The sequence below is a fragment of the Scyliorhinus torazame genome, chromosome 2 (genome assembly GCF_047496885.1).
Source record: "Scyliorhinus torazame isolate Kashiwa2021f chromosome 2, sScyTor2.1, whole genome shotgun sequence".
Lineage (NCBI taxonomy): Eukaryota > Metazoa > Chordata > Chondrichthyes > Carcharhiniformes > Scyliorhinidae > Scyliorhinus > Scyliorhinus torazame.
Genome location: NC_092708.1, coordinates 9,607,417 through 9,633,982, shown reverse-complemented (window position 1 = coordinate 9,633,982; position 26,566 = coordinate 9,607,417). Strand labels below are relative to the sequence as shown.

At 50.9% G+C, this 26,566-nt stretch overlaps 1 protein-coding gene across 10 annotated transcripts in view; it reads left to right on the top strand.

Moving 5' to 3' along the window:
• Positions 1-26,566, top strand: part of tns1b (tensin 1b) — a 1,628,779-nt gene that overhangs the window by 1,270,537 nt on the left and 331,676 nt on the right. For 9 of the 10 annotated variants that reach the window (XM_072468585.1, XM_072468565.1, XM_072468590.1 and 6 more), the window contains 5 exons: positions 4,238-4,302; positions 9,329-9,412; positions 13,533-13,645; positions 23,926-23,986; positions 24,088-24,163. In XM_072468585.1, the coding sequence (XP_072324686.1) occupies positions 4,238-4,302; positions 9,329-9,412; positions 13,533-13,645; positions 23,926-23,986; positions 24,088-24,163 (399 nt within the window). The remainder of the gene's footprint in view (positions 1-4,237; positions 4,303-9,328; positions 9,413-13,532; positions 13,646-23,925; positions 23,987-24,087; positions 24,164-26,566) is intronic. The other variant, XM_072468574.1, reaches the window with a different exon arrangement.

Genomic DNA, 26,566 nt, shown 5'->3' with positions numbered 1-26,566 from the left:
AATGTGACTGACGCGAAAATAACATCGTTTCATTCAATTTAATGTTTCATAGAATTTACAGTGCAGATGGAGGCCATTCGGCCCATCGAGTCTGCACCAGCTCTTGGAAAGAGCACCCTACCCAAGTCCCCACCTCCACCCTATCCCCATATCCCAGTAACCCCACCCAACACTTAAGGGCAATTTTGGACACTGAGGGCAATTTTTAGCTTGGCCAATCCATCTTTCCTTGAGGGGGCTGAGGAGGGGCAGAATGGACTCCCTGGTCCTCACTGTGAATCCTTGAGAAGTTCTCATCTCTTTGCCTCCTGTGTGTGGCCTTAGAATTTCACAGCATTGACGGTGCCCAGTTATCACACTGCCTCCTCACGTCCCACTCCCCTGCTCTTTCTCCCAATACATTCAAGTGTTTCTTCCTGTTGGATGTCCATAAATTTTGAAAGTTTCTCTGGAATCTAATCCCGGCATCTTTCAAGGAGTGGGTTCCCGATCATCAGAACTCTGGGTGCAGATATCTCGCTGTTTCTCCCCTCTGGAACCTTTGTCAATTACTGTAGGTCCGTCTGCGGACCGACAATAATGCGGATTACAGGGTCAACGGCAGGGTTCTGAGGGATGTGGAGGAACAGAGAGATCTTGGGGTTTATGTCCACAGATCTCTGAAGGTTGCCACTCAAGTGGATAGAGCCGTGAAGAAGGCCTATAGTGTGTTAGCGTTCATTAACAGGGGGCTTGAGTTTAAGAGCCGCGGGGTTATGCTGCAACTGTACAGGACCATGGTTAGACCACATTTGGAGTATTGTATGCAGTTCTGGTCACCTTACTATAGGAATGATGTGGAAGCATTGGAAAGGGAGCAAAGGAGATTTACCAGGATGCTGCCTGGTTTGCAGGATAGGTCTTATGAGGAAAGGTTGAGGGAGCTAGGGCTTTTCTCTTTGGAGCAGAGGAGGATGAGAGGCGACTTAATAGAGGTTTATAAGATAATGCGGGGGATAGATAGAGTGGACGTTCAGAGACTATTTCCTCGGGTGGATGTAACTGTTACAAGGGGGCATAACTATAAGATTCAGGGTGGGAGATATAGGAGGGATGTCCGAGGTAGGTTCTTTACTCAGAGAGTAGTTAGGGTGTGGAATGGGCTGCCTGCTGTGACGGTGGAGTCGGACACTTTAGGAACTTTCAAGCGGTTATTGGATAGGCACATGGAGCACACCAGAATGACAGGGAGTGGGATAGCTTGATCTTCGTTTCGGACAATGCTCGGCACCACATCGAGGGCCGAAGGGCCTGTTCTGAGCTGTACTGTTCTATGTTCTGTGTTCTCTGTCCATTCTGGTTACTGTTTCCGATGACAACTGGGTCAGTTTCTGCTCGTTCATGATATCAAAACCCTCATTATGTTTACCCTCTGTACTGAATCTCTCCTTCACCTTCTCTGCTCGAAGGAGAGCAATCCCACCTTCTCATTAACGTTGTCGGTGATGATTCCTGTGGGCCCGCAATGTGGCCTCCTGCCAAACCCACCCAATCCCTCAAACCCACCCCACCCTCGGCTGCAGCTGAGCGCAGCCAGCTCTTGGTTCTGATTGGTTTAAGTGGCCTGGGCTTGACGTTGGTGCGTTTGGCCTTGTCTCCCCTCAGCACATGTTGGGACTTCCCCATGGTCACCCCCAGGGCAGAGGGTTCACGGATTCTCCTGGATTCATGAGGAAAGTCGAGTCTGTTCCCTCAGCCTCAAAGGTCTGTCATTGGCAGAAGATTCTCTGATCTGTATGAAGATAGTGGGCTCAAAATGTCCATCAGGAGCTGAACACCTTAATAAATGGGATGTATTTAATTTCTCAATGTTGGTGGGCTGACATTCACATCTAAAAACATTAATAAGGCCTTGTTAGTGGAGCTGTAACAACAATATCAGATCTCACCCAGTTCTTGCAGAATAACAACGCTGTCTGGGTTACAGACAGGTCGTAAGCAACTGATAAGCTTTGTTGCCAAGGGAACTATTGAACAAGGAATGTGAGACGGGGCATGTACAAATTGTAGGAGGGTTGGTGTATTGCCAAGACTGTGGGGTTGCGGTGATCTCAAGACCATGGGAGCAGGGCACAGTAACAGAGCTCAGGTCACGTGCACAGGTAGGTGCCATGTATGGGCGAGAATCACGTGTGGCCCAAAATCATGGAAAACGCTCGAAAAATAGCTGCCTTGGCCAGCTGGGTCAGTCGGGGAGAAACTGAATTACTCTGAGAGATGAGCGGCTCCTGTGACCACTTGGTACAATCCTGCATCATTTCCACAATGCCATGAAATGTCCACACTCCTCCCTCATCCCCTTGTACACTCCCCCCATCACCGACTCTACCCACCCACACTCCTCCCTCATCCCCTTGTACACTCTCCCCTATCACTGACTCTACCCCCCCCCATTCACTCCCCTCCCACACCCCCATGTACACTCCCCCCATCCCCGACACTACCCACCCACACCCCTCCCACATCCCCATGTACACTCTCTCCATGTACACTCTCCCCCATCACTGACTCTACCCCATTCACTCCCCTCCCACACCCCCATGTACACTCTCCCCTATCACTGACTCTACCCCCCATTCACTCCCCTCCCACACCCCCATGTACACTCTCCCCTATCACTGACTCTACCCCCATTCACTCCCCTCCCACACCCCCATGTACACTCTCCCCATGTACACTCCCCCCATCACCGACTCTACCCACCCACACTCCTCCCTCATCCCCTTGTACACTCCCCCCATCACCGACTCTACCCAACCACACCCCCCCCACACCCCCATGTACACTCCCCCCATCACCGACTCTACCCACCCGCACTCCTCCCTCATCCCCATGTACACTCCCCAAATCACCGACACTACCCACCCACACCCCTCCCTCATCCCCATGTACACTCCGTCCATCACCGACCCTACCCACCCACACTCCTCCCTCATCCCCATGTACACTCCCCAAATCACCGACCCTACCCACCCACACTCCTCCCTCATCCCCATGTACACTCTCCCCTATCACTGACTCTACCCCCCATTCACTCCCCTCCCGCACCCCCATGTACACTCTCCCCATGTACACTCTCCCCTATCACTGACTCTACCCCCCATTCACTCCCCTCCCACACCCCCATGTACACTCTCCCCTATCACTGACTCTACCCCCCATTCACTCCCCTCCCACACCCCCATGTACACTCTCCCCATGTACACTCTCCCCTATCACTGACTCTACCCCCCATTCACTCCCCTCCCACACCCCCATGTACACTCTCCCCTATCACTGACTCTACCCCCCATTCACTCCCCTCCCACACCCCCATGTACACTCTCCCCTATCACTGACTCTACCCCCCATTCACTCCCCTCCCACACCCCCATGTACACTCTCCCCTATCACTGACTCTACCCCCCATTCACTCCCCTCCCACACCCCCATGTACACTCTCCCCATGTACACTCTCCCCTATCACTGACTCTACCCCCCATTCACTCCCCTCCCACACCCCCATGTACACTCTCCCCTATCACTGACTCTACCCCCCATTCACTCCCCTCCCACACCCCCATGTACACTCTCCCCATGTACACTCTCCCCTATCACTGACTCTACCCCCCATTCACTCCCCTCCCACACCCCCATGTACACTCTCCCCTATCACTGACTCTACCCCCCATTCACTCCCCTCCCACACCCCCATGTACACTCTCCCCTATCACTGACTCTACCCCCCATTCACTCCCCTCCCACACCCCCATGTACACTCTCCCCATGTACACTCTCCCCTATCACTGACTCTACCCCCCATTCACTCCCCTCCCACACCCCCATGTACACTCTCCCCTATCACTGACTCTACCCCCCATTCACTCCCCTCCCACACCCCCATGTACACTCTCCCCATGTACACTCTCCCCTATCACTGACTCTACCCCCCATTCACTCCCCTCCCACACCCCCATGTACACTCTCCCCTATCACTGACTCTACCCCCCATTCACTCCCCTCCCACACCCCCATGTACACTCTCCCCTATCACTGACTCTACCCCCCATTCACTCCCCTCCCACAGCCCCAAGTTTCCGACTTCCTCCACGTTCTAGGTGCAAATCATTTATTTTCTATTTCCTGTAACCATGTCCTTCGTGATTTGTTGTATTTTTATTGATTTCTGGGCACTGATTTGAATGTGTTCCCACTGCAGGGAAATCGAGGTCGGACAGGAGTGGTGATCGCTGCCTACATGCATTACAGCAACATATCAGCCAGGTAGGAAGCAGGAACAGGGGCTGGACTCTTCTCAGTCCAGGGCTGGATTTCCGCTCTCATTCGCATCCGGCGGTTTGGGGGCGGGAGCGAGACATATCCCGAGAAGGCAAAGTTGCGAATCACGTCAATGTAAAAGGAGAAAGCGATTGTCCACGACCCCCATCGGTGGAGGGCAGCAGTTTTCATTGTAATAAATTAGCATCTGATTATTGGCTTGGTACGCTAGAATCTTTCTCCCTGTCGCTATATACGTGATGTCAGAATGGCAGAAAGCTTGACAGGGCTCAGAAGGCGTGCACCTGCTGAGCGGGACGCCCAGGGGCGCCGCTGAGGGCGGAAAAAAAAAGAAAATCGCTTATTGTCACAAGTAGGCTTCAAATGAAGTTACTGTGAAAAGCCCCTAGTCGCCACATTCCGGCGCCTGTTTGGGGAGGCTGGTACGGGAATTGAACCATGCTGCTGGCCTGCCTTGGCCTGCTTTAAAAGCCAGCGATTTAGCCCTGTGCTAAACCAGCCCCTGTGCCAGGGGACAGCCAGGGGCGGTGAATGCAGCGCTGAGGGGGGAGAGGGGAATGCCAGGGGACTGCCAGAGGTGCCAAGGCGGTGTGCCTGGGTGAAGATTTGTTCTGGTGCACTTGCTGTGGGCTGAGGCGGTATACAAAAATGACGGCGGATCATCGATTCACTAAATTGATGGTGAGGTGGGCAAATCAGAGCCCCCCTCTCCCCCCCTCTCCCCCCCCCCCCCCTCACCCCCCCCCCCTCGCCCCCCCCTCACCCCTGAGATGTCCTCTTTATCTTAGATGTACTTTCCCTGACCTGGACATGTTTGATGTGGACAGTGTGAACACACTCAGCGAGTGGTTAGGAATGCACTGTCTGAGAGCGTGGTGGAGGCACGTTCAATCGTGGCTTTCAGAAGAATGCCTTTCAATAGAAGACACTGCCCAGCGACAGGGGGCGGGGGAGTGAGCTACTCTGGTAGGGAGCTGGCAAGCACGTGACAGACTGAATGGCCACCTTCTGTGCTGTAACCAAGCGACAATTCTGTGCTTCACGTTTTCTGGGGTAAAATGAGTTGAGTAGATGAAGGGAAACCAGTAGATGTGGTGCACATGGCTTTCCAAAAGATACTGGATAAGGTGCCGCACAATGAATAATACAGAAGGTAAGGACTCATGGAGTTGGGGGTGATGTATCAATACGGTAAAGGATTGGCTAAGGGACAGGAAGAAGAGAGTAAGAAGACAGTGGATATGTGTCCTATCGAAAGGACAGGCAGGTGGGTAAAGGGGGCGGGGCTGCATTGTTAGTAAGGAATGAAGTTAAATCGATAGCAAGGAGCGATATAGGATCGGAAGGCAGAGAATCTCTGTGGGTAGAGTTGAGGAATCGCAAAGGTAAAAAGACCCTGATGGGAGTTATGTACAGGCCCCCTCGCAGTAGTCAGGATGTGGAGCAGAAAATAAATCAGGAGATAGAAAAGGCAATATTACAATAACCATGGGGGGCTTCAACATGCAGGCGGACTGGGAAAATCAGGTTGGTAGTGGATCCCAAGAAAAGGAATTTATGGAATGTCTAAGATATGTTTTTTTGGAGCAGCTTGTGACAGAGCCCACGAGGGAACAGGCAATTCTGTATTTGGTGATGTGTAATGAGGCAGACTTGATTAGGGAACTTAAGGTGAAGGAACCCTTCGGGAGCAGTGACCGCAATATGATAGAATTTACCCTGCAGTTTGAGAGGGAGAAGCTGCAATCAGATGTAACAGTATTACAATTAAATAAGGGTAACTACAAAGACATGAGGGAGGAGCTGGCCAGAGTTGATTGGAAAAGGAGCCTCGCAGGGAAGACAGTGGAACAGCAATGGCAGGAGTTTTGGGTGATTATTAGGGAGGCACAACAGAAATTCATCCCAAGGTGGAGGAAACATGCTAAGGGGAGGACAAGGCATCCACGGCTGACAAGGGAAGTCAAGGACAGCATAAAGGCTAAAGAAAAAGCATACAAAGTGGCGAGATTTAGTGGGAAGCCAGAGGATTGGGAAGCCTTTAAAAGCGAGCAGAGGACAACTAAAAAAGCAATAAGGGGGAAGAAGATGAAATATTAGTGCAAGTTAGCGCGTAATATAAAAGAAGAGTTTATTTCCATATATAAAAGGTAAGAGAGAGGCAAAAGTAGACATTGGATCACTGGAGAATGTGGCTGGAGAAGTAATAATAGGAAACAAAGAAATGGCAGAGGAACTGAATAGTTACTTTGCATCAGTCTTCACTGTGGAAGACACCAGTGGGATGCCAGAGCTCCAGGAGAACCAGGGGGCAGAGGTGAGTGCAGTGACCATTACTAAGGAGAAGGCTCTGGGGAAACTGAAAGGTCTGAAGGTGGATAATTCACCTGGACCGGATGGACTACACCCCAGGGTTCTAAAAGAGATAGCTGAGGAAATTGTGGAGGCATTGGTGATGATCTTTCAGGAATCACTGGAGGCAGGAAGGGTCCCAGAGGGCTGGAAAGTGGCGAATGTAACACCGCTGTTTAAGAAGGGAGGGAGGCAGAAGATGGGAAATTATAGGCCGGTTCGCCTGACTTCGGTCATTGGTAAGATTTTAGAGTCTGTTATTAAAGGTGAAATTGCGGAGTACTTGGAAGTGCATGGTAAAATAGGACTGAGTCAGCACAGCTTCGTCAAGGGGAGGTCGTGTCTGACAAATCTGTTCGAGTTCTTGCAGGAGGTAACAAGGAAGTTAGACAAAGGAGAACCAGTGGATGTGATTGATTTAGATTTCCAGAAGGCCTTTGACAAGGTGCCGCATAGGAGATTGTTACTGTGAAAAGCCCCTAGTCGCCACATTCCGGCGCCTGTTCGGGGAGGCTGGTACGGGAATTGAACCGTGCTGCTGGCATTGTACTGCTTTACAAGACAGCTGTTTATCCCACTGTGCTAAACCAGCCCCTAAGGAGCTTGTTAGGTGAATTGGACATTCTGAATTCAAGTAAGCCTCCTTTGTGACAGGGATAAAGATTATTATTATCAGGGGGAGTGTGAAGTTACTCATATTGATCATAAGGAAAGAAAAAACGGAATATTTTGTTAAATGTGTGAAACTTGTAAATGTTCATGTTCAGAGAGAAGTGACTAACGGACGGTTAGCACACAGGCGTAGCAAGTAATCAGGAAGGCAAATGGCTTTATTGCGAGGAGATTGGAGAACAGGGGGAAAAAATCCTTGCTGCAATTGCACAGGGATCTGGTGAGTCCACATCTGGAATATTGGGCGGAGATTTGGTCTCCAGGTTTAAAGACGGGTATACTGGCAATGGTGACGGGACAGAGAAGGGTCACTCGATCAGTGTCCGGAATGAGGGCAGGTGACCAATGATGAGAAGCCGAGTAAATTGGGCTTCATTCCTCTGGAGTCTGGAAGAATGAGAGGAGGGGAGCTCAATGGAATCTACAACATTTGAAGGTGTTCGATAGGCTGGGGGCTGGGAAGTTGGGTGGAATTTTCCCCAAATTGCAGAGTGCTAGATCAGGTTGGAAAAGCTGTGTGAAGCTCGCTGGCCTCACAGAATCTGGTCTCGCCTGCCGGAACAGCACTGTGGGCAATTTAACAGTGCTGGTGAAGATCAGTGAGCCAGTCGGGGGGGGGGGGGGGGGGGGGCTGGTGAGTGTGTTAAACAGCCACCAAAGATGAGGTTTCGGTGCCTTTTAAAACGGCACCCTGATCTCAAAGTTAAAGCGCACCTTCCCCCACCCCCCAGACATCAGACCTCCCTGCCACAGACTTGCCCCCCCCCCCCCTCCGCGCTGCCCCCACTCCCCCTCATGGCCATGACCCCACCACCCATCCACCACGGACAAGGGGAATAACCCCCAACCCTCAGGCACAAAAGGGTAACACCGCTGGCAACCACCCATAGATCAGGCCCACCCTACACCATGCCAGCACCAAGGTGACCTGGCCTCCCCAGCCCCCCGCCAGCAATGGGGTATCCCCCTCCCCTTCCCCCTCACTGGCACCAACAGTCTCTGGCTCCCCCACCCCAATGCATGCACAATGCCACCCCTCCATCAACCATCGGGGCCCCCCTCACACACAAGAGGAACTCTCCAGTGCGATCCACAGAGAACCTGCTCCAGCACTGCCAACATGTCAGTGCCAGGGGCCAGTGCTAGGTTGGCAGTGCTGGGTTGGCAATGCTATGTTGCCAGTGCCAGTGTGCCTGGAGTCAGTGCCAGGTTGGCAGTGAGAGGGTGCTGGGGGCAGTGCCAGGTTGGCAGTACCAGGGCTCCGGGGCAGTGCCAGGTTGGCAGTACCAGGGCTCCGGGGGCAGTGCCAGGTTGGCAGTACCAGGGCTCCGGGGGCAGTGCCAGGTTGGCAGTACCAGGGCTCCGGGGGCAGTGCCAGGTTGGCAGTACCAGGGCTCCGGGGGCAGTGCCAGGTTGGCAGAGCAAGGATATCAAGGCTAGTGTCAGACTATAACGGGTGTGGGCCGCTAAATTCAGCCCATTGTTTCTGCTGGTCGGGGAATCGGAAACACGGGAGACACAGCGTCAGGATACGGCAGCCAATCATTTTGGACTGAGATGGGGAGAAATTTGATCATCCGTAGGTTTGTGAATCTGTGGAATTCTCCACACCAGATGCCTGTGGCTGCTCCATCGATGAATATGTTTAAGGCTGAGGTGTTTGGTGTCACACGGGTTCAGTGGATGTGGGAAATGGGCAGGAGAATAGAGTTGGTGCTGAGGATTAGGCTTGGTCATAGAGAATGGTGCAGCAGCTGTGTCGTCACCTCCTGCTGCTATTTCCGATGTTATGATTACATTCCCAGTTCATTCTATCATTTCTCCAGGCACAGGGACCATGTGTGTGTTCATTATGTTACACATTAGTCTGTACCCATTCTTAATGTATTTAATTCCGTGTTCCTGGATATAAGACACTTTCTGGGATCTCTCTCTGGTGCCACAAACACTGCAATGATCACATTTCCTGTCTCCCCTTCCTCCCTAGTGCTGACCAGGCTTTGGACCGATTTGCCATGAAGAAATTCTACGAGGATAAAATACTGCCGGTGGGCCAGCCCTCACAGAGAAGGTGGGTCCCAGTCTGTCAAACACAGCGCAGACCTCTCTGTCCTTTCAATCGAAGAAGGCAAGAGGCTGATCTGTGAGATTATTGGGCTTGCTAGGAGGTCGTGTCAAGTGATCCAAGACATACAGTCTCTTTTCACCCTCTGATGATGTGTGATCTCACGCACAAACGTGCCTAATATCACTCTGGAGTAAGATGTCGAGTACAATACGAATGAATTCTCTGCCTGCTCAAAGGGAAAAGTGTGAAGGAAGATTTATTCCATGTCTAACCCCATGCTGAACCACTCCTGGGAGTGTTTGATGGGGACAGTGTAGAGGGAGCATGACTCTGTATCTAACCCCGTGCTGTACCTGTCCTGGGAGTGTTTGATGGGGACAGTGTAGAGGGAGCTTTACTCTGTATCTAACCCCGTGCTGTACCTGTCCTGGGAGTGTTTGATGTGGACAGTGTAGAGGGAGCTTTACTCTGTATCTAACCCCGTGCTGTACTCGTCCTGGGAGTGTTTGATGGGGACAGTGTAGAGGGAGCTTTACTCTGTATCTAACCCCGTGCTGTACCTGTCCTGGGAGTGTTTGATGGGGACAGTGTAGAGGGAACTTTACTCTGTATCTAACCCCATGCTGTACCTGTCCTGGGAGTGTTTGATGGGGACAGTGTAGAGGGATCTTTACTCTGTATCTAACCCCGTGCTGTACCTGTCCTGGGAGTGTTTGATGGGGACAGTGTAGAGGGAGCGTTACTCTGTATCTAACCCCGTGCTGTACCTGTCCTGGGAGTGTTTGATGGGGACAATGTAGAGGGAGCTTTACTCTGTATCTAACACCGTGCTGTACCTGTCCTGGGAGTGTTTGATGGGGACAGTGTAGAGGGAGCTTTACTCTGTATCTAACCCCGTGCTGTACCTGTCCTGGGAGTGTTTGATGGGGACAGTATAGAGGGAGCTTTACTCTGTATCTAACCCTGTGCTGTACCTGTCCTGGGAGTGTTTGATGGGGACAGTGTAGAGGGATCTTTACTCTGTATTTAATCCCGTGCTGTACCTGGCCTGGGAGTGTTTGATGGGGACAGTGTAGAGGGAGCTTTACTCTGTATCTAACCCCGTGCTGTACCTGTCCTGGGACGGTTTGATTGGGACAGTATAGAGGGAGCTTTACTCTGTATCTAACCCTGTGCTGTACCTGTCCTGGGAGTGTTTGATGTGGACAGTGTAGAGGGAGGTTTACTCTGTATCTAACCCCGTGCTGTACCTGTCCTGAGAGTGTTTGATGGGGACAGTATAGAGTGAGCTTTACTCTGTATCTAACCCCGTGCTGTACCTGTCCTGGGAGTGTTTGATGGGGACAGTATAGAGGGAGCTTTACTCTGTATCTAACCCCGTGCTGTACCTGTCCTGGGAGTGATTGATGGGGACAGTGTAGAGGGAGCTTTACTCTGTATCTAACCCCGTGCTGTACCTGACCTGGGAGTCTTTCATGGCGACAGTGTAGATGGAGTTTTACTCTGTATCTAACCCCGTGCTGTACCTGTCCCTGGGAGTGTTTGATGGGGACAATGTCGAGGGAGCTTTACTCTGTATCTAACCTTTTGCTGTACCTGTCCAGGGAGTGTTTGATGGGGACAGTGTAGGTGGGGTTTTACTCTGTATCTAACCCCGTGTTGTACCTGTCCCTGGGAGTGTTTGATGGGGACAGTGTAGAGGGAGCTTTACTCTGTATCTAACCCCGTGCTGTACCTGTCCTGGGAGTGTTTGATGGGGACAGTGTAAATGGAGTTTTACTCTGTATCTAATCCCGTGCTGTACCTGTCCCTCGGAGTGTTTGATGGGAACAGTGTAGGGGGAGCTTTACTCTGTATCTAACCCCGTGCTGTACCTGTCCTGGGAGTGTTTGATGGGGACAGTGTAGGGGGAGCTTTACTCTGTATCTAACCCCGTGCTGTACCTGTCCTGGGAGTGTTTGATGTGGACCGTGTAGAGGGAGCTTTACACTGTATCTAACCCCGTGCTGTACTCGTCCTGGGAGTGTTTGATGGGGACAGTGTAGAGGGAGCTTTACTCTGTATCTAACCCCGTACTGTACCTGTCCTGGGAGTGTTTGATGGGGACAGTGTAGAGGGAACTTTACTCTGTATCTAACCCCATGCTGTACCTGTCCTGGGAGTGTTTGATGGGGACAGTGTAGAGGGATCTTTACTCTGTATCTAACCCCGTGCTGTACCTGTCCTGGGAGTGTTTGATGGGGACAGTGTAGAGGGAGCGTTACTCTGTATCTAACCCCGTGCTGTACCTGTCCTGGGAGTGTTTGATGGGGACAATGTAGAGGGAGCTTTACTCTGTATCTAACACCGTGCTGTACCTGTCCTGGGAGTGTTTGATGGGGACAGTGTAGAGGGAGCTTTACTCTGTATCTAACCCCGTGCTGTACCTGTCCTGGGAGTGTTTGATGGGGACAGTATAGAGGGAGCTTTACTCTGTATCTAACCCTGTGCTGTACCTGTCCTGGGAGTGTTTGATGGGGACAGTGTAGAGGGATCTTTACTCTGTATTTAACCCTGTGCTGTACCTGGCCTGGGAGTGTTTGATGGGGACAGTGTAGAGGGAGCTTTACTCTGTATCTAACCCCGTGCTGTACCTGTCCTGGGACGGTTTGATTGGGACAGTATAGAGGGAGCTTTACTCTGTATCTAACCCTGTGCTGTACCTGTCCTGGGAGTGTTTGATGTGGACAGTGTAGAGGGAGGTTTACTCTGTATCTAACCCCGTGCTGTACCTGTCCTGAGAGTGTTTGATGGGGACAGTATAGAGTGAGCTTTACTCTGTATCTAACCCCGTGCTGTACCTGTCCTGGGAGTGTTTGATGGGGACAGTATAGAGGGAGCTTTACTCTGTATCTAACCCCGTGCTGTACCTGTCCTGGGAGTGTTTGATGGGGACAGTGTAGAGGGAGCTTTACTCTGTATCTAACCCCGTGCTGTACCTGACCTGGGAGTCTTTCATGGCGACAGTGTAGATGGAGTTTTACTCTGTATCTAACCCCGTGCTGTACCTGTCCCTGGGAGTGTTTGATGGGGACAATGTCGAGGGAGCTTTACTCTGTATCTAACCTTTTGCTGTACCTGTCCAGGGAGTGTTTGATGGGGACTGTGTAGATGGGGTTTTACTCTGTATCTAACCCCGTGTTGTACCTGTCCCTGGGAGTGTTTGATGGGGACAGTGTAGAGGGAGCTTTACTCTGTATCTAACCCCGTGCTGTACCTGTCCTGGGAGTGTTTGATGGGGACAGTGTAAATGGAGTTTTACTCTGTATCTAATCCCGTGCTGTACCTGTCCCTCGGAGTGTTTGATGGGAACAGTGTAGGGGGAGCTTTACTCTGTATCTAACCCCGTGCTGTACCTGTCCTGGGAGTGTTTGATGGGGACAGTGTAGGGGGAGCTTTACTCTGTATCTAACCCCGTGCTGTACCTGTCCTGGGAGTGTTTGATGGGGACAGTGTAGAGGGAGCTTTACTCTGTATCTAACCCCGTGCTGTACCTGTCCTGGGAGTGTTTGATGGGGACAGTGTAGGGGGAGCTTTACTCTGTATCTAACCCCGTGCTGTACCTGTCCTGGGAGTGTTTGATGGGGACAGTGTAGAGGGAGCTTTACTCTGTATCTAACCCCGTGCTGTACCTGTCCTGGGAGTGTTTGATGGGGACAGTGTAGAGGGAGCTTTACTCTGTATCTAACTCCGTGCAGTACCTGTCTTGGGAGTGCACAGTAAGAAGTCGAACAACACCAGGTTAAAGTCGAACAGGTTTGTTTCGAATCACTAGCTTTCGGAGCACAGCTTCTTACTCATGTGAATGAATCAATCACCTGAGGAATGAGCAGCGTCCGAATGCTAGTGATTCAAATCAAACCTGTTGGACTTTAACCTGGTGTTGTTCGACTTCTTACTGTGCTCACCCCAGTCCAACGTCGCCATCTCCACATCATGTCCTGGGAGTGTTTGATGGGCACAGTGTCGATTAATTTGGATCGAACCTGTGTTGTACCTCAGCTTGTCTGGAATGAGATGACCCTGTGACTGTACATTTTGCCTGTCGAAATTCCCAGTTTATGAAATCCCTCTTTTGCTGCAGGTACGTCCATTATTTCAGTGGCCTTCTCTCCGGCACAATGAAAATGAACAACAAGCCTCTATTTTTACATCACGTCATCATGCACAGCATCCCTAACTTCGAGGCCAAAGGTGGTAAGCTCTCAGCTTTTCTAAACCATAATTTCTGACAGTTTTGTGTTAAGAAAATCCAAAGTGAAATTTTTTATTTTCATCCTTCCTCCAGGCCCTCCTGTCCCCCATTCCTTTCCCCTCACTATTGTTGGCAAACCTTCAGGTATTTGAGCCCTGAACTGTGGGATTGCAAATCAGCAGTCCCCCATTCACCACCTTAAACATTCAAACACGCCACCTCCAACACACACTGGCAACAGTGTGTCCCATCTGCAAGATACAGTGCAGCAACAGTGCGGCACGGTGGTTAACACTGCTGCCTCACAGCTCCAGGGTCCCGGGTTCGATTCCCGGCTTGGGTCACTGTCTGTGCGGAGTCTGCACGTTCCCCCCGTGTCTGCGTGGGTTTCCTCCGGGTGGTCCGGTTTCCTCCCACAGTCCAAAGATGTGCAGGTTAGGAGTTACGGGGGAGAGGGTGGGGGAGTGGGCCGAGTGCTGAAGGAGCTTTACTCTTTATCTAACCCCGTGCTGTACCTGGCCTGGGAGTGTTTGATGGGGACAGTGTAGAGTGAGCTTTACTCTGTATCTAACCCCGTGCTGTACCTGTCCTGGGAGTGTTTGATGGGGACAGTGTAGAGGGAGCTTTACTCTGTATCTAACCCCGTGCTGTACCTGTCCTGGGAGTGTTTGATGGGGACAGTGTAGAGGGAGCTTTACTCTGTATCTAACCCAGTGCTGTACCTGTCCTGGGAGTGTTTGATGGGGACAGTGTAGAGGGAGCTTTACTCTGTATCTCACCCCGTGCTGTACCTGTCCTGGGAGTGTTTGATGGGGACAGTGTAGTGGGAGCTTTACTCTGTATCTAACCCCGTGCTGTACCTGTCCTGGGAGTGTTTGATGGGGACAGTGTAGAGGGACCTTTACTCTGTATCTAACCCCGTGCTGTACCTGTCCTGGGAGTGTTTGATGGGGACAGTGTAGAGGGAGCTTTACTCTGTATCTAACCCAGTGCTGTACCTGTCCTGGGAGTGTTTGATGGGGACAGTGTAGAGGGAGCTTTACCCTGTATCTGACCCCGTGCTGTACCTGTCCTGGGAGTGTTTGATGGGGACAGTGTAGAAGGAGCTTTACTCTGTATCTAACCCTGTGCTGTACCTGTCCTGGGAGTGTTTGATGGGGACAGCGTAGAGGGAACTTTACTCTGTATCTAACCCCGTGCTGTAACTGTGCTGGGAGTGTTTGATGGGGACAGTGTAGAGGGAGCTTTACTCTGTATCTAACCCCGTGCTGTACCTGTCCTGGGAGTGTTTGATGGGGACAGCGTAGAGGGAACTTTACTCTGTATCTAACCCCGTGCTGTAACTGAGCTGGGAGTGTTTGATGGGTACAGTGTAGAGGGAGTTTTACTCTGTGTCTAACCCCGTGCTGTACCTGTCCTGGGAGTGTTTGATGGGGACAGTGTAGAGGGAGCTTTACCCTGTATCTGACCCTGTGCTGTACCTGTCCTGGGAGTGTTTGATGGGGACAGTGTAGAAGGAGCTTTACTCTGTATCTAACCCCGTGCTGTACCTATCCTGGGAGTGTTTGATGGGGACAGCGTAGAGGGAACTTTACTCTGTATCTAACCCCGTGCTGTAACTGTGCTGGGAGTGTTTGATGGGTACAGTGTAGAGGGAGTTTTACTCTGTATCTAATCCCGTGCTGTACCTGTCCTGGGAGTGCACAGTAAGAAGCCACCCGAACGAGGGTGCTCTTTCGGAGGATTGGTGCAGAATCAATGTTCTAAGTGGCCTCTTCCCGCACGGTAAGGATTCTATGAAACTCACCAAGGCTCCTTTAACAGCACCTCCCAAATCTGCCACCTCTCCCATCTAGAAGGGCAAGGGGAGCAGACGCCTGGGAACCCCACCACCTGGAGGTTCCCCTCCAACTCACTCACCACCCCGACTTGGAAATATATCGGCCGCTCCTTCACTGTCGCTGGGGCAACATCCTGGAACTCCCTCCCTAACAGCACAGTGGGTGTACCTACACCACAGCGACTGACGGCGATTATGGTTGGACAGGAATAGTTAGTGAATGAATAAAAATAATTCCCCCCGAAATGTGTCCACTTCAATTCAGACCCTCTTTAAATCCCACCAATTTATTAAGTTTTAAGTCACTTATCCTAATACCTGCCTCTCTGTGTCAGTGTTAACATTTGTCTATTTGTGCTCTGGGATGTTTCGCTGCATTAACCTGTTGTGTAACAGGGTGGTGGATGTGACCATATGGATGAGTGCAGCCTTTGCTCTTTGAATCACTTTGTCCATCTATTTATATTAGTCCTGCTGCTTGAGGAGACATGGTCAGTGCTAAGCTCTGGGAGACACACCGAGGGGGCGTCCTTGATGTGGATTCCAAAAGACATTCAGTAACTTTGCTGACACGACTGTTATGAAGCAGTTTAAAAGCAATGGAATGAGGGGCTTTAGCAACAGGGAGACCTTGGGATTTCTGTGCAAAAACTATTGAAGGTGCCTGGACAAGTTGAGAAAATGGTTAAAAAGCCAGCAGGGTTTTCAAGCTTCATAAATAGAGGCGTCGAGTACAATAGCAAGCAAGTTGTGATAAATCTTTCTAAAACACTCGCTTGGCATCGACTAGATTATTGTGTTCAATTCCGGACACTTCATTTCAGGAAGGATGTGAAAATTTGAGAAAACGGTGCAGAAAAGGTTTACTAGAATTGTTCCAAAAATGGGTGTTTAACACAGGGCTAAATCGCTGGCTTTGAAAGCAGACCAAGGCAGGCCAGCAGCACGGTTCGATTCCCGTAACAGCCTCCCCGAACAGGCGCCGGAATGTGGCGACTAGGGGCTTTTCACAGTAACTTCATTTGAAGCCTACTTGTGACAATAAGCGATTTTCATTTCATTTCACTTTAGCCATGTGGATAGATTGGGGGAGACGGGACTGTTCCGAAATTAGGGAAGGCCAAGAGGCAATTTTCGAGTGGTCTTCAAAATGTTGAAGAGTTTAGATAAATAGAGCGACACTCTTTCCATTGGTGCAAGTGTCAAGACGCAGGGGGCACAGATTGAAGGTGATTGGTGGAAGACGTATCCGCGTATACCAAGACTGGAGTGCGGAGGTGGCGAGAAGGAGGGCGAGCTTTAATCGGGCCAAGGCGGTGCTTCATAAAAAGAAGATAAAATTCGGAATGCTGCAACCGGCAAGACTGTGGGTCACATATCAAGGGAGGCACCACTACTTTGAGACGGCGGATGAGGCGTGGACTTTTATTGTGGAAAAAAATTGGAATGAGCGGGTTATTAAAAAAAAGAACGTTTGAAACAAAGTGGTGGGGCGAATGTGGGGGGCGAAGAGGGGGGTAAAAAGGGGGGAAAGAGGAGTTTTATGTTATTAATCCTGCGATGTGGTAACTTTTCTCTCTTCCACAGGAGGTGGTGGGGGGAGGAAAGGAGGTGGAGGAGATGGGGCGTTGGCCATTGGGGGCGGGGCCAAGGGGGAAGCGCGGGCTTGGTTCCCGCGCTATGATAATCATGGCGGGAATAGGGAAGCAGGAAGGAGGGGGCGTCGCACGGTGCGAGCCGAGGTCACGGGGGGAAGCCGAGGTCGGCCAGAGTTTGCTGACTTCTGGGAGCAACATGGGGGGTGTAACTACGTGAGTGGGGGATCTAGCGGGGGGGGTGGGAGGGGGGAATTATTGGGCTGCTGCTGCTGGGGAGAGGGGGGAGCTGGCATGGGGTGGGATGGGCGAGGGGGCACCGCCTGGGGGGGGGACACAGCTGCGTGGGAACCGGGTGAGGAGCTAATCGACAAGGGGGGGGTAAAAAGCCCCCCAACCCGGCTGATCACGTGGAACGTGAGAGGGCTGAACGGGCCGATAAAGAGGGCATGGGTACTCGCACACCTTAAGAAACTTAAGGCAGACGTGGTTATGTTACAGGAAACGCACTTGAAACTGATAGACCAGGTGAGACTACGCAAAGGTTGGGTGGGGCAGGTGTTCCATTTGGGGCTAGATGCGAAAAACAGGGGGGTGGCTATATTAGTGGGGAAGCGGGTAATGTTTGAGGCAAAGACTATAGTGGCGGATAACGGGGGCAGATACGTGATGGTGAGTGGCAAACTACAGGGGGAGACAATGGTTTTGGTAAACGTATATGCCCCGAACTGGGATGATGCCAATTTTATGAGGCGTATGCTAGGACGCATCCCGGACCTAGAGGTGGGAAAGTTGGTAATGGGGGGAGATTTCAATACGGTGTTGGAACCAGGGCTGGACAGGTCGAGGTCCAGGACTGGAAGGAGGCCGGCAGCAGCCAAGGTGCTTAAAGATTTTATGGAGCAGATGGGAGGTGTAGACCCGTGGAGATTTAGCAGACCTAGGAGTAAGGAGTTTTTGTTTTTCTCCTATGTCCACAAAGTCTATTCGCGAATAGACTCTTTTGTTTTGGGAAGGGCGTTGATCCCGAAGGTGAGGGGAACGGAGTATACGGCTATAGCCATTTCGGATCACGCTCCACATTGGGTGGACTTGGAGATAGGGGAGGAAACAGAAGGGCGCCCACCCTGGAGAATGGACATGGGACTAATGGCAGATGAGGGGGTGTGTCTAAGGGTGAGGGGGTGCATTGAAAAGTACTTGGAACTCAATGATAATGGGGAGGTCCAGGTGGGAGTGGTCAGGGAGGCATTGAAGGCAGTGGTTAGAGGGGAGCTGATATCAATAAGGGCACATAAAGGAAAGCAGGAGAGTAGGGAACGGGAGCGGTTGCTGCAAGAACTTCTGAGGGTGGACAGGCAATATGCGGAGGCACCGGAGGAGGGACTGTACAGGGAAAGGCAAAGGCTACACGTAGAATTTGACTTGCTGACAACGGGTACTGCAGAGGCACAGTGGAGGAAGGCACAGGGTGTACAGTACGAATATGGGGAGAAGGCGAGCAGGTTGCTGGCCCACCAATTGAGGAAAAGGGGAGCAGCGAGGGAAATAGGGGGAGTGAGGGATGAGGAAGGAGAGATGGAGCGGGGAGCGGAGAGAGTGAATGGAGTGTTCAATGCATTTTATAAAAAATTATACGAAGCTCAACCCCCGGATGGGAGGGAGAGAATGATGGGCTTTCTGGACCGGCTGGAATTTCCCAAGGTGGAAGAGCAGGAAAGGGTGGGACTGGGAGCACAGATTGAAATAGAGGAAGTAGTGAAAGGAATTAGGAGCATGCAGGCGGGGAAGGCTCCGGGACCGGATGGATTCCCAGTTGAATTTTACAGGAAATATGTGGACTTGCTCGCCCCGCTACTGATGAGGACCTTTAATGAGGCAAAGGAAAGGGGACAGGTGCCCCCGACTATGTCTGAGGCAACGATATCGCTTCTCCTAAAGAAGGAAAAGGACCCGCTGCAATGCGGGTCCTATAGACCTATTTCCCTCCTAAATGTAGACGCTAAGATTCTGGCCAAGGTAATGCAATGAGAATAGAGGAATGTGTCCCGGGGGTGGTCCACGAGGACCAAACTGGGTTTGTGAAGGGGAGACAGCTGAATACGAATATACGGAGGCTGCTAGGGGTAATGATGATGCCCCCACCAGAGGGGGAAGCGGAGATAGTGGTGGCGATGGATGCCGAGAAAGCATTTGATAGAGTGGAGTGGGATTATCTGTGGGAGGTGCTGAGGAGATTTGGTTTTGGAGATGAGTATGTTGGATGGGTGCAGCTGTTGTATAGGGCCCCAGTGGCGAGTGTGGTCATAAATGGAAGGGGGTCTGCATACTTTCGGCTCCATAGAGGGACAAAGCAGGGATGCCCTCTGTCCCCATTATTGTTTGCACTGGCGATTGAACCCCTGGCAATAGCATTGAGGGGTTCCAAGAAGTGGAGGGGAGTACTTAGAGGAGGAGAAGAACACCGGGTATCTCTGTATGCGGATGATTTGTTGTTATATGTAGCGGACCCGGCGGAGGGGATGCCAGAGATAATGCGGACACTTCGGGAGTTTGGAGAATTCTCAGGATATAAACTGAACATGGGGAAAAGTGAGTTGTTTGTTGTGCATCCAGGGGAGCAGAGCAGAGAAATAGAGGACTTTCCGCTGAGGAAGGTAACAAGTGGTGTTCCACAGGGATCAGTGCTGGGACCTTTGCTCTTTGTAGTATATATAAATGATTTGGAGGAAAATGTAACTGGTCTGATTAGTAAGTTTGCAGACGAAACAAAGGTGGGTGGAATTGCGGATAGCGATGAGGACTGTCAGAGGATACAGCAGGATTTAGATTGTCTGGAGACTTGGGCGGAGAGATGGCAGATGGAGTTTAATCCGGACAAATGTGAGGTAATGCATTTTGGAAGGTCTAGTGCAGGTAGGGAATATACAGTGAATGGTAGAACCCTCAAGAGTATTGAAAGTCAAAGAGATCTAGGAGTACAGGTCCACAGGTCATTGAAAGGGGCAACACAGGTGGAGAAGGTAGTCAAGAAGGCATACGGCATGCTTGCCTTCATTGGCCGGGGCATTGAGTATAAGAATTGGCATGTCATGTTGCAGTTGTATAGAACCTTAGTTAGGCCACACTTGGAGTATAGTGTTCAATTCTGGTCGCCACACTACCAGAAGGATGTGGAGGCTTTAGAGAGGGTGCAGAAGAGATTTACCAGAATGTTGCCTGGTATGGAGGGCATAAGCTATGAGGAGCGATTGAATAAACTCGGTTTGTTCTCACTGGAACGAAGGAGGTTGAGGGGCGACCTGATAGAGGTGTACAAAATTATGAGGGGCATAGACAGAGTGGATAGTCAGAGGCTTTTCTCCAGGGTAGAGGGGTCAATTACTAGGGGGCATAGGTTTAGGGTGAGAGGGGCAAGGTTTAGAGTAGATGTACGAGGCAAGTTTTTTACGCAGAGGGTAGTGGGTGCCTGGAACTCGCTACCGGAGGAGGTAGTGGAAGCAGGGACGATAGGGACATTTAAGGGGCATCTTGACAAATATATGAATAGGATGGGAATAGAAGGATACGGACCCAGGAAGTGTAGAAGATTGTAGTTTAGTCGGGCAGTATGGTCGGCACGGGCTTGGAGGGCCGAAGGGCCTGTTCCTGTGCTGTACATTTCTTTGTTCTTTGTTCTTTGTTAAGGGACTTTCGTTACTTGGGGATCCAGATAGCCAAGAATTGGGGTACATTGCATAGGTTAAATTTAACGCGATTGGTGGAACAAATGGAGGAGGACTTCAAGAGATGGGACATGGAATCCCTGTCACTGGCAGGGAGGGTGCAGGCGGTTAAAATGGTAGTCCTCCCGAGATTCCTCTTTGTGTTTCAGTGCCTCCCGGTGGTGATCACGAAGGCTTTTTTCAAAAGGATCGAAAAGAGTATCATGAGTTTTGTGTGGGCCGGGAAGACCCCGAGAGTGAGGAAGGGATTCTTACAGCGTAGTAGGGATAGGGGGGAGCTGGCACTACCGAGCCTAAGTGAGTATTACTGGGCCGCCAATATCTCAATGGTGAGTAAGTGGATGGGAGAAGAGGAGGGAGCGGCGTGGAAGAGATTGGAGAGGGCGTCCTGTAGGGGGACTAGCCTACAAGCTATGGTGACGGCCCCATTGCCGTTCTCACCGAAGAAATACACCACAAGCCCGGTGGTGGTGGCGACTTTGAAAATTTGGGGACAGTGGAGACGGCATAGGGGAAAGATGGGAGCCTTGGTGGGGTCCCCGATAAGAAATAACCTTAGGTTTGCCCCGGGGAGAATGGATGGGGGATTTGGAATATGGCAAAGAGCAGGAATAACGCAACTGAAAGATCTGTTTGTGGATGGGAAGTTCGCAAGTCTGGGAGCGCTGACCGAGAAATATGGGTTGCCCCAAGGGAATGCATTCGGGTATATGCAACTGAGGGCTTTTGTGAGGCAACAGGTGAGGGAATTCCCGCAGCTCCCGACACAAGAGGTGCAGGACAGAGTGATCTCAAAGACATGGGTGGGGGACCCTAAGGTGTCAGATATATAGGGAAATGAGGGACGAGGGGGAGATTATGGTAGATGAGCTGAAAGGGAAATGGGCAGAAGAGCTGGGGGAGGAGATTGAGGAGGGGCTGTGGGCGGATGCCCTAAGTAGGGTAAACTCATCGTCCTCGTGTGCCAGGCTAAGCCTGATTCAATTTAAGGTGTTACACAGGGCGCATATGACTGGAGCACGGCTCAGTAAATTTTTTGGGGTAGAGGATAGGTGTGCGAGATGCTCGAGAAGCCCAGCGAATCACACCCACATGTTCTGGTCATGCCCGGCACTACAGGGGTTTTGGGTGGGGGTGACAAAGGTGCTTTCGAAGGTAGTGGGGGTCCGGGTCGAACCAAGCTGGGGGTTGGCTATATTTGGGGTTGCAGAAGAGCCGGGAGTGCAGGAGGCGAGAGAGGCCGATGTTTTGGCCTTTGCGTCCCTAGTAGCCCGGCGCAGGATACTGTTGATGTGGAAGGAAGCCAAGCCCCCGGGTGTGGAGACCTGGATAAATGACATGGCAGGGTTTATAAAGCTGGAACGGATTAAGTTCGTCCGAAGGGGATCAGCTCAAAGGTTCACCAGGCGGTGGCAACCGTTCGTCGAATACCAGAAGGACTCTCAGGGTTGTTAATATATATGTATAATATGTATAGGTCGTTGCCATAAATAATTGAATATTGGACTGTTAAATCATATTTTTGGAGAGTGTTTATCTGAGATAAGGCAGTTGCCATTTAGTTTTAGTTTTAGTTTTTGTTATATATTATTTATTCTTTGTTTATAAAACAGGTCATTGTTATTAATACTGTTATATTATTGTGTAAAGGATACACAATGTACTGTGATGGTTGGCCAAAAACTTTCAATAAAATATTTTTTTTTAAAAAGAAGTCTTCCAACACCAGGTTAAAGTCCAACAGGTTTATTTGGAATCACTAGCTTTCGGAGCACAGCTCAGGCACTGAGGAAGGAGCAGCGCTCCGAAAGCTAGTGTTTGAAACAAACCTGACGCACGTTAACCTGGTGCTGTGAGACTTCTTACTGTGCTCACCCCAGTCCAACGCCGGCATCTCCACATCATTATTGATGCGGTGAATGGTAAGGATTGGAAACCCACCTGTCCGAGAGCCTGCTGGACATAGATTTAACTGCGTCTTTCAGTCAGGATAAACCCCTGAAGAAAAAAACATTCCTGGGCTATGGGGAAGTTGTTGAGTTGTTCTTGCAGAGAGGTGGCAAGGATGTGACAGGCTGACAAGCCTCCTTCGGTGCTGTAATAGTGCTGTGATTCACTGATTCTGGACCGACCTTCCTCCTGTCTACAACACAATCATCCAGCACATTGGGCAATCTCCAAATGTGGAACCATGCTGCCCTGTCTCTTTTATTCCATGTTCCTCGTTCTCTCACTTTCTTTCTATCTGTCTATCTGCCTGTCTCTTTCAGTCTCTCCATCACTCTCCATCTGTCATTTTCTCTCCATTGCTCTCTCTGTCTGTCTCACTCTCTCCATCACGCTCTCTCCATCATTCTTTCTCGCCATCCCTCACTCCCTCTCTCACAATTCCTCTCTTGCCCATCCCGCTCCATCCCTCGCTCTCTCTATCCCCCTGCATCTCCTCTCTCCATCCCCTCTCTCTCTATCCCTCTCCCTCTCTCCATCCCTCTCTCATTTCATCGCTTTCTCTCTTCATCCTTCACTCTCTCCATCCCTACCTCCGTACCTCTGGCTTTCCATCTCTCTCTCCATCTCTTTCTCTCTCTCTCTCTCTCACATTTACTCTCTCTGTTTCTCTCTCTCTCACACACTCTCTCATTTTTCCTCGACCAGTAAGCTGTGGTTCTTGCGTTCGGGACCAAATTTGATTCCCCGAATTTCACGTATTGACATCGGGGCCAAGGGGGGGACAATTGTACTTGTGTTGACCAATTGGAGGCTGCCCCTGGAACCCACTATTCGTTTAAATATTGCGGCCTGCCTCTCTGAGCTGCTAAGCCAATCAGAGAGCTTCACAAACAGAGCTGGTCACTGCAGAGGTCGCAGGAGGAAGGGGTGGGGCCTCCATATGAAGGAGTGTTCCCCCGGGTGCCACCGCGAGGCATCCTCCATGTCGCTGGTGATCTCAACACAGGGATGTGGTGGTGGTGGTAGGGGGGGTGGGTACTGCTTCTGTACAAAGGGCTGCTGACGTGCTGACCACTGTGTCTATCGTACTGTCACTCTCCCTGTCGGCCTCTCTTTCTCCATTATTCGTCCCTCCTTCGCTGATTTCTAACCATGCTCCTTTGCTCGTCCAGGGTGCCGGCCATTCCTGAAGATCTTCCAATCAATGCAGCCAGTTTACACGTCAGGAATCTAGTGAGTGACACTCCCAACGTCTACTGCTCAACATTCCGTGCTCTGGTTTCTCTGCTGCTGATTATCAAACGCCTGCTTATTCCTTTGTCTTAATCTTTCAGCAACATGCCGGGAGACGGACAGACGAGTATCTGTATCACCATCGAGCCAGGACTCATGCTGAAAGGAGACATACTGGTGAGAAATGGGAGTGTGATTACAAACCGTTCCAAATATTACCATCCCGGAGCAGGCCCCAACGGTGGCTGCCCGAACGCGGACAGCTGCCGGCAGGAAATCGACGCGGGTTCCTCATTCAATGGTCCCCAACAGGCGCCGCGTCGACCGCGTGCGGGACCAGCACCAATCGCGGGTCTGACCCCCCCATTCGCCGCCCTGCGCACCAAGCGCAAGTCACGGAGGCTCGGAGAACTGTGGCCCACTGACACACTGGGATCCAGTTACACACACACTGACACACTGGGATCCAGTTACACACACACTGACTCTCACTGGGATACAGTTCCACACACACTGACTCTCACTGGGATACAGTTCCACACACACTGACTCTCACTGGGATACAGTTCCACACACACTGACTCTCACTGGGATACAGTTCCACACACTGACTCTCACTGGGATACAGTTCCACACACACTGACTCTCACTGGGAAACAGTTACACACACTGACTCTCACTGGGATACAGTTCCACACACACTGACTCTCACTGGGGTACAGTTCCACACACACTGACTCTCACTGGGATACAGTTCCACACACACTGACTCTCACTGGGAAACAGTTACACACACTGACTCTCACTGGGATACAGTTCCACACACACTGACTCTCACTGGGATACAGTTACACACACACTGACTCTCACTGGGATACAGTTCCACACACACTGACTCTCACTGGGAAACAGTTACACACACTGACTCTCACTGGGATACAGTTCCACACACACTGACTCTCACTGGGGTACAGTTCCACACACACTGACTCTCACTGGGATACAGCTCCACACACACTGACTCCCACTGGGATACAGTTCCACACACACTGACTCTCACTGGGATACAGTTCCACACACACTGACTCTCACTGGGGTACAGTTCCACGCACACTGACTCTCACTGGGATACAGTTCCACACACACTGACTCTCACTGGGATACAGCTCCACACACACTGACTCCCACTGGGATACAGTTCCACACACACTGACTCTCACTGGGATACAGTTCCACACACACTGACTCTCACTGGGTTACAGTTCCACACACACTGACTCTCACTGGGATACAGTTCCACACACACTGACTCTCACTGGGATACAGTTCCACGCACACTGACTCTCACTGGGATACAGTTCCACACACACTGACTCTCACTGGGATACAGTTCCACACACACTGACTCTCACTGGGATACAGTTCCACACACACTGACTCTCACTGGGATACAGCTCCACACACACTGACTCCCACTGGGATACAGTTCCACACTCACTGACTCTCACTGGGGTACCGTTCCACACACACTGACTCTCACTGGGATACAGTTCCACACACACTGACTCTCACTGGGATACAGTTCCACACACACTGACTCTCACTGGGATACAGTTCCACACACACTGACTCTCACTGGGATACAGTTCCACACACACTGACTCTCACTGGGATACAGCTCCACACACACTGACTCCCACTGGAATACAGTTCCACACACACTGACTCTCACTGGGATACAGCTCCACACACACTGACTCCCACTGGGATACAGTTCCACACACACTGACTCTCACTGGGATACAGTTCCACACACACTGACTCTCACTGGGATACAGCTCCACACACACTGACTCTCACTGGGATACAGTTCCACACACACTGACTCTCACTGGGATACAGCTCCACACACACTGACTCTCACTGGGGTACAGTTCCACACACACTGTTCCAGTGAGAACAAACCGAGTTTATTCAACCGCTCCTCATAGCTAATGCCCTCCATACCAGGCAACATTCTGGTAAATCTCTTCTGCACCCTCTCTAAAGCCTCCACATCCTTCTGGTAGTGTGGCGACCAGAATTGAACACTATACTCCAAGTGTGGCCTAGCTAAGGTTCTATACAGCTGCAACATGACTTGCCAATTCTTATACTCAATGCCCCGGCCAATGAAGGCAAGCATGCCGTATGCCTTCTTGACTACCTTCTCCACCTGTGTTGCCCCTTTCAATGACCTATGGACCTGTACTCCTAGATCTCTTTGACTTTCAATACTCTTGAGGGTTCTACCATTCACTGTATACTCCCTACCTGCATTAGACCTTCCAAAATGCATTACCTCACATTTGTCCGGATTAAACTCCATCTGCCATCTCTCCGCCCAAGTCTCCAAACAATCTAAATCCTGCTGTATCCTCTGACAGTCCTCATCGCTATCCGCAATTCCACCAACCTTTGTGTCGTCTGCAAACTTACTAATCAGACCAGTTACATTTTCCTCCAAATCATTTTTATATACTACAAAGAGCAAAGGTCCCAGCACTGATCCCTGTGGAACACCACTGGTCACAGCCCTCC